Source organism: Solanum lycopersicum, chromosome 11, assembly GCF_036512215.1.
Source record: "Solanum lycopersicum chromosome 11, SLM_r2.1".
NCBI lineage: Eukaryota > Viridiplantae > Streptophyta > Magnoliopsida > Solanales > Solanaceae > Solanum > Solanum lycopersicum.
The window spans coordinates 44,641,598-44,650,115 of NC_090810.1; the positions used below are offsets into that span (position 1 = coordinate 44,641,598).

The window sequence follows — 8,518 nt, forward strand, 5'->3', positions numbered from 1 at the left end:
GATCTAATGTGACTTTATTATCTGTAGCAGTGGAGGAAAGGAAGTGGCTAACTATCAACCATTGAAACATGGTCGTGGAGGTCCGGTTAGGCTTCTTGATTGCTCCCTTTGGCTCAAGTACCCAGCCAGCACCCTCTCCATTACCATACAAATACTGGGAAAACCACCTATTGGTAGTCTCTCTCAACTCTAGCTCACACAAGAATCGCCCATCTTTAGCCAGTTTCTACACATTATAAAAACTCGGCGGTTAGACGAGTCCTGGTAGGATCAGTATCGTCGCCATATAGATATCGGTGGATGGCTGACAATCAAATGTCTACCTGCTTGTCGTGGACTCGGATGTGAACTAGTAGAGCCTGTCTGCCGGGGGCAGCCCACCTATCAATCTATTATCGGAGAGTTACCACATACGAGGCTTAGAACTCTCTGACAAACTACTCACTGTGTCGGACCAAAGAATGAGCCGTCCAATCTAGCCGGTGCGTGATAAAGAGTGCATGGATATCCGACATGGTGGGGAGAATCCCAGTAAGGACCCACCTCTAAAGGCTAAGGGTACGGGTCATGACGCCCTTATCATTCAGCAGCTTGGCGTCGGAGTACACTTGAAACAGCGCCTCAACACACCACAGGTTGGGTGGTCAGCAATTGGGGCGTGGACACCAGGAAGTCATGATGGAGTGGAATCAACACTATCAACCTCATCAGATGAGGCATACTGGGATGCAGTGGCTGGAGCAAAATCCTCCTTATACGTGGAGACTTCTTCTTAACCCGATACTTCCTCTGAACTGGAAGCATCGCTAGAGTGTGTAGCATACCCAGAAGGTGTGCCAATAAGTATACGCTCCTCTTAAGACTGGGATGCACTGACTACGCCGGGCTCCACATCAGTAGGGGTGGCTTTGGTGGTACATTCATCCAGTGCAGGAGTGACAGTGCCTGGGGGCACGTATTCGTGGTCATATTCATTGTCAGAGCAGTTGACTAGTCGGGCAGATGGACGATGGACCTTGAGACCCCTCGTGCGTACACGCAATCTAGATTTTGTACTATAAGTGTTAGTAACTGAAAAGAACAACAATTAGTATCAGTAGAAACAAACAAGACATGCAAATAAAAAAAATGAAAACGTAAAACCAAAACTAAAATAATAATATTGTCGTAGTTTATGTGGTGTATGAAATACCATTTTAAGATCTATTGGGAGCATGAAGGACCGTGATGACGGTTCGTCGTGAGCATGATGGACCGTGATGATGGTCCGTCATGAAATACTTTAGAAAATATATTGGACTCTCAGAAAGAAATATACTGATAATCACGATGGTTGTGCAGGACGGACAGTCGAGAGCATGATGGACCGTAGTAGAGGTCCATCGTCTGACACTTTGAAAAGATTTTGAAAGCCATAGGAGTAGGGTCTCTAACAACCATGATGGTTGTTCAGGATGGACCATCGAGGGAAAGACGGCCCGTTTTAGAGGTCGTCGACAAACACTTAGAGAAAATAAACTGGAATTTTTGGGAAAGACCCCATGAAGGTCTGTCGAGGGCACGAAGGTACATCGATAGTGTGTCATTCTGTCCTTCAATGATAGAACTGGGGATGCCTATCTTGTCTCCTAAAATACTAATCGAAAGAATACATGTCGACACACAATTACTAACCCAATTACTCAACATACAAGCACTCCTAAGGCAATAGTTTCTCTAGTTTTAGCATGCATTTTGAAGGTCTATCAATCTAATTTAGAAACAAATATCAGAAATATACCCCCCCCCCCATTTGATTAAGTTAACACAACACCACCATTCTGTTTACTATGTGAAGGGTCTTAAGGCATATAGGATTAATGGGGTGACTTCGTAGCATGGCCTAGGAGTCAAATTTCGAAGATCTAACATTCAGAATTAAGCATGAAGCATGGGAAAACAAGAAAGAAATGTATATGATTAAGAGATCGGAACCACATACCCGATATTTACAGAAGATGAAAACAAAGTAAGGGACACAACTCTGGTGATCAACATAAGAACTGTTGACTCCGACCGGCAGATTACTTGAAGAAGCAGGGAGATTGAAAGAGGAAAGATTAGGGGAATTTGGGAAGGGATGGGGAGTATGATATTTTTGGGGAGAGGAAAAAAGTGTTAGGAAGTTGAAGAGGGAGTAAATAAGGGAGGTGAGGGACAGAAACGGTTAGAATGAAGAGGTGGGAAATTAAAAGGTTTAAAAACTTTTTATATTTGTCGGTCGGGTCGAGTCGGGTCGGGTTAATAGGTATTGATACGACGTGTCCCCGTTGATTTTCCGTCACAAGTTTGATGGTCCGTCATGGGTTCCCTAATTTATAAAAAATGGAAAAAATTACTTGGACACGATAGATTCTTGTGACGGTCCGTCATAGGTGTGACGGACCGTCGATGGGTCTGCAATGAGTTCTGCAGACCAATTTTCTGCTGATATGCTACATCAAATTTAACACCCATGAAGCTATTCTTTTTGTATTTTCTAAACACTTTTTGGGCACACACCCTTACTAAGCTTTAGCCAACACTTCTAAGAGAAAAAGAAAAGCAACAAAAATGTAACTATTACTAGAAAGTCATAATAAAACTATAGTTGGCTGAGAGGATAAATAGTGGGTTGTCTCCCAACAAGCGATTGATTTAATTTCGCGCCACGATGGAGGACACCTGATTACTCAGACTTCATTAAGGTTGTATGCCTCGATCATTTCCTTCGACATTTCAGCATGCCCTAGATAGATTTTTATTCATTGTATGTTCACCTTAAACCGCACACCTTCCTTGTGTACCAACTCAACCACTCCGTGAGGGAATAGTTGGGTGATCAAGTAAGGGCTAATCCATTTGGACTTGCCTTTTCCTGGAAACAAGCGCAATCTAGAATTAATAAAAACACAAAATCCCCAACTATAAAATCACGTGTTTCAATCTTTTGGTCATGGTACTTCTTAATCTTTTTTTGTAGAGGAATTAACTTTCATAAGCTTTTAGGCTAAATTCAACGAGCTCATTCAACCCATTTAACCTTTGTTTTGTAGCCTCATTCCAATCCATTTTAAACTTCTTCATTGCCCACATTGCTTTATGCTCTAATTCGACCGATAAGTGACAAGCCTTCCCGTATACAAGTTTGTATGGGGACATATCTGTGGGAGTATTGTACATTCTCCAGTAGGCCCAAAGAGCATCATCAAGTCTCGTTGACCAATCCGTTCTACTAGCGTTCACCATTTTGGAAAAAATCTGCTTAATACCCCAATTTGACATGTCAACTTGCCCACTTGTTAGAGGATGATACGAAGTGGCAACATTGTGGAGAACCCCATATTTCTCCAGTAACCCCTTAAACAATTTGTTGCAAAAGTGGGATCTCCCATCACTAATAATAGCCCTTGGGGTGCCAAATCGGGAAAAATATTTTCTTTTTCAAGAACAGATTGACACTCTTCCCTTAATTATTTGCGAGTGTGATAGCTTCTACCCAGTTAGACATATAATCAACCGTCACTAGAATGTACTTCATCCCTTGAGAACTCACAAAAAGAACCATGAAGTCAATACCCCACATATCAAATAACTCAATCACTAGAATGGGATTTAAAGTGAGCTCTTGCTTTCTTGAAATTCTATCATCAATTTGGCATATATCACTTGCCTTGGCGAACTCATGAGAATATTGATGAATAGTTGTCCAATAGTAGCGACATTGTAAGATCTTGTGAGCGGTCCGAATACCATTATGATGTCCACCGACTGGTGAAGAATGACATGCCTCCGAAACACTAAATATCTACACTTATGGCACACAACGCCGTTTAAGCCCACTGGCTCAACTACTATACTAGTATGGCTCATCCCAAAAGAACTTTTTCACATAATACATGAACTTTTTCCTTTGATGAAAGGACCAGTTCAGTGGAATGATATCGTTAGCTTGATAATTTGCAAAATTTGTGAACCATGGAATCAAGTCTTGAGAGGCAGCCAAAACATGCTCATCGGGGAAAGTATCATCCAGTTTTATCCCCCAATTCCCTCAATGCTTCATCTTTAAAATGAGACAAGTGATCATCAACTTGATTTTCGGTCCTTTTTCTATTAATCACCTAAAAGTCAAATTCTTGGAACAGTAATACCCCACGAATCAACCTCAGTTTCGCATCCTTCTTTACCATCAAATATCTCAAAGCAGATTGATCATTATGCACTATAACCCTAGTGACAAGCAAATAGAAGAGATATTTCTCAAAAGCAAAAACTAATGCAAGGAGTTCTTGCTCAGTCATGGTGTAGTTCTTTTGAGCTTCATTTAGGGCTTTACTAGCATAATAAATAGGGTGAATGCTTTTGTCTCTTCTTTGCCCCAATACCACACCAAGTGCATTCCCACTAGCATCACACATTTTTTCAAATGGTTTGGTCCAATCCGACAATATAATGAAAGGTGCAGACACCAACTTTTCTTTCAACTCACCAAATTCGTTAAGACAGGATTCATAAAAAATTTACACTCATTCTCAAGCAAATTTCACAAAGGATGCACCATTTTTTAAAAATCCTTTATGAACCTTTGGTAAAAACCTACACGCCCTAGAAAGCTTCTCACACCTTTTTATAAAGATAGGTGGGGGAAGTTTTTCTATTACCTAGACCTTATCTCGATCAACCTCTATAACCTTCTATGAAATACGATGACCTAATACAATACTCTCTTTCACCATGAAGTGACATTTTTCCCAATTTAGTAATAGATTGTAGTCTTGACACCTCTTTAGAACCTCATACAAATGACTCAAACACCTCTCATAGGAGTCAAAAACCACAGAAAAATCATCCATACACACCTCAATAATGTCCTCCACCACATCGGAGAGTATCTACATCATACGTCTCTGAAATGTGGCGGGTGCACTACACCACCCAAACGACATTCTCTTGAACGCAAAGGTCCCATATGGACAAGTAAAGGTTGTTTTCTCTTGATCTTCTGGTTCAATTGAAATCTTATATATACCCCAAATAAACATCAAGATAACAGTACCACCCCTTTCCGGCAAGTCTATCCAACATCTGATCCATGAAGGGGATAGGAAAATTGTCCTTTTCGGTCCATGCATCTAATTTTTGATAATCCATAGACACCCTACAACCAGTCACCCGTCTCATTGGAACAAGCTCATTTTTATCATTGGGGACCACAGTCATTCCCCTTTTTTACGTACACACTGAACAGGGTATACTTAACTACAATAAGCGATTTGATATATCACTCTGGCATCCAACCACTTCATAATTTCCTTCTTCACTAACTCTTGCATAGGTGGAGTTAGACGTCTCTGATGCTCAATATTTGGCTTATGATCGGGCATGAGTTTGATTTTATTAGAACTAATACCGGGAGGGATCCCAATAATATCCGCAATAGTCCACCCAATAGCTCTTTTGAACATTTTTTACAGTTTCAACAAACTCTCAACTTGATGCACATTCAAATCTGATGCAATAATAACCTGTAAAGTATCATAGTTTCCCAATAATACATACCTCATATGAGGTGGTAGAGGCTTAAGTTCTAATTTTGGAGCCTCCTCAATAGACAATTTCATAAGTGGAGATTCGCGATGTTGCATATCTAAATAAAATTTCTTTGGTTTAAAATGAACATTACCTCGATCAAGTGTCGCTCCCAATAACTCATACTCATCAATGACATCACTATAAAAATTCGAGATCGCTGCCTCCAATGCTTCAACACCCAGACGCTCTTCAATTTGTATGTGAGATGACTCTAAAACTCTATAGGATATAGCAGATACTGATTGCAGCTCACCATTCTTCCTCATGGACCTACAAATGTTGAAGGTCACTTCTTCATTATTCAACCGAAATTTCATCTTCCTCTTTTCCATATCAATCAGACTCCTATCCGTAGGAAGGAATGGCCCCCCAAGAATAATAGGTACGTCTAAATAAGCCTCACAATTAAGAATCACAAAATCAGCTGAAATATGAATGATTCCACAATTACTAGCACATCGTGGATTATTCCAATGGGCCTTTTAACTATTCGATTGGCCATCAGTAGCCACATCGCAGTGGGCTTTGGGTTACCCAAACCAAACTTCTTGTAAATCTAGAGGGGCATGATATTTATACTTGCCCCAAGATCACATAATGCTTTCGGAAAAATGTAATAACCCAATTGTACAAGGAATAGTAAAAGCACCCGAATCTTTTTTATTTTGAACTAGAGATCTTGTAGCTATGGCACTATATTGTTGCATTCTATCATCATCCACAAAAGTGACTGATATTTTCTTGGTAACCATATCTTTCATGAACTTGGCATAATCGGGGATTTTTTCAAGAGCTTCTACCAAAAGGACATCGATAGAAAGCTATTTCAGCATTTTTATAAAACGTCGGTATTTACCATCTTCAGTCTTTTTTGCTAACCTTTGTGGGAAAGGAGGTGGTGGTCTAGGCATGGGGGACACCTTTTGGGGAACCTCAACATCTTTTACCATTTTATCTTCTAACTCAACACTAACCTCCATCATTCTATCTTCATCTCTTATCACTTTTTCTGCAACAGATGGGATAGGTGGGTCAATGGTTTGCTTACCACCCCGAGTATTGATTGTCATACAATCCCCATCATTTTTTGGATTTTGGGCACTGTTGCTAGGAAGAGTGCCCAATTGCTGTTTGTTCACAGTTGCAGACAATTGGGCCATTTGCAACTCAAGATGCTTAATCGAGATTGAATGTGTATCAACTTTGTACCCTATACCTGCTAAGTCATTCCTTAACTCTTTAGTGTACTCATCAGTAGCATCAAACCTCCTCATCATTTTATGCATCATATCCTCATATTTAATACATGAAAATAAGTAAAAGAGGTCGCATAATGTAAAGGACTCAACTAGTGGGGTTGGGAATCATTCCCAGGAGGAAAATGATTCAAACTTAACTTTATTATATTATTATTTCTATTTAGTCAATTATTTCCTGCCAAAAAAAAACTAAAGGGAGTTTGATTAATAAAAAAATTTAGTTTAAATAAAGTAAATAAGTGAGAGGTTCAAGTATTGGAGTTTAATCAAGTAATGAGAGTAACTAGGGCATAATTGTTCCCCACAGGCTCCTAACCTGAAGTTATAACAATCCTTTCCTAGTATCTTGCATGCAAAGTTATAAATTAAGTATCTCTAAATCCTTGGTCCGGTATCGAGAGAATTTCACTCTGCACGTTGCTCTTGCTACATGTGTTGCTTTACTAAATCTTATCTTTACCTCAGACTAAGAATCCTATTCGATATTTGACTAAGTTTTAACTTCGTACAAACTAACACTAGCCTATTAGATTGCATACACTAAATCAATTTTAATAATTCTTTTTCTATTATCTACCTCCTTGGTCCGAAAAGTAGAGGCGAGATCTAATGTTGGCCATCCGTTAAAAAGACTTCTAAGAAAGATAATTAGAAATACATGCAAGACCATATTCTAGAAATGTTATTTTAGATAGATTTTACCTTGTTATTTACCCATGGTTCCCACAACCCTAGTTATTGAGTTTAGTTACCCATGCTGATAATCACACAAGCAATATTGATAATATAAGAATTCATGCACTTACTCTTATGACAATGAAGAAAATCCAACACTTGAATAATTCAGAAAGAACACCATAAATTGATTCCGGAATAGTATGATCAAATACCAAAATCAAGAGTTCAATACTTAAACAAGGGAACTAAAAAATATCCAAAATTCTAACCCTAAAAAAGTTGTTTTACGAAATATTTTATCATAAAATAAAACCTAATAAAAGAAGGACTCTAGTTGTGGCAAATGTGTCAAAAATGCATTTGAATTAAACATCCCTACCTCGGACCGTCATGGACATGACGGACCATCGTGGGCTCTATCATTCAATACTTGGCATAATTCTATGTTGCTTTCTTCATCAACTTTTTGTTACCCTTGATGAATAGATATAACGCACCGTTTCAAGCAGAACGATCCGTCGAGGGGTTCCGTTCAACAACACTTAGAAAGTTCTTGAAATTGGGTACTTGAACTACTCTCTGACAACCAGGATGAATAAGAAGGACTGATCATCATGGTTATGACGTTCCGTCATAAGCTTCTTTTGCACACACTTGGTCAGACTTCCCCAACTTCCTTCAGGAACCATTTTTCTTCTCACTACGGTGCCACCTACGGACCGTAACAGTCACGAGGGAACGTCTTGGGCTCCTTAGGTGGTCACTTCTGCAATTTCCGCTCAATTCCTCCACGTTCTCCTTTGAACATATTTTCCTGTAAATATAGAGAAACCTACTTTAAAAATCAATACAAAAAGTCTTTAGACAGACACTAAACTTAATGAAAAGACATTAAAAGTACCGTGAAACCACTGTACAATAGGTTCAACAACACTTGATTCCACATTGGCTCATGTGTTCTATATTGG

General features: G+C 39.3%; 2 protein-coding genes across 2 annotated transcripts; both read right to left on the bottom strand.

The window, feature by feature from the left end:
• Positions 1–856: 856 nt before the first annotated feature.
• On the bottom strand, positions 857–4,439 carry LOC138339425 (uncharacterized). The gene is made up of 4 exons (XM_069291022.1): positions 4,173–4,439; positions 3,012–3,378; positions 2,813–2,896; positions 857–1,071 (listed from the first exon to the last, which is right to left on the bottom strand). The coding sequence occupies exons 1-4, from the start codon at positions 4,437–4,439 to the stop codon at positions 857–859; spliced, it is 933 nt and encodes a 310-aa protein (XP_069147123.1).
• A 1,050-nt stretch (positions 4,440–5,489) lies between these two features.
• LOC138339426 (uncharacterized) lies at positions 5,490–6,887 on the bottom strand. Its single transcript, XM_069291023.1, has 2 exons — positions 6,470–6,887; positions 5,490–6,037 (listed from the first exon to the last, which is right to left on the bottom strand). The coding sequence occupies exons 1-2, from the start codon at positions 6,885–6,887 to the stop codon at positions 5,490–5,492; spliced, it is 966 nt and encodes a 321-aa protein (XP_069147124.1).
• Positions 6,888–8,518: the final 1,631 nt, after the last annotated feature.

Coding starts and splice junctions, on each gene's coding strand:
- LOC138339425 (XM_069291022.1), bottom strand. CDS start 4,439: ATGTGTGATGCTAGTGGGAATGCACTTGGTGTGGTATTGGGGCAAAGA. Junction 2,897..3,011: donor TAGCCTAAAAGCTTATGAAA/GTTAATTCCTCT, acceptor GCTTGTTTCCAG/GAAAAGGCAAGTCCAAATGG. Junction 1,072..2,812: donor TGAGTTGGTACACAAGGAAG/GTGTGCGGTTTA, acceptor TGTTCTTTTCAG/TTACTAACACTTATAGTACA.
- LOC138339426 (XM_069291023.1), bottom strand. CDS start 6,887: ATGAGGAGGTTTGATGCTACTGATGAGTACACTAAAGAGTTAAGGAAT. Junction 6,038..6,469: donor AGCAAAAAAGACTGAAGATG/GTAAATACCGAC, acceptor TTCATATTTCAG/CTGATTTTGTGATTCTTAAT.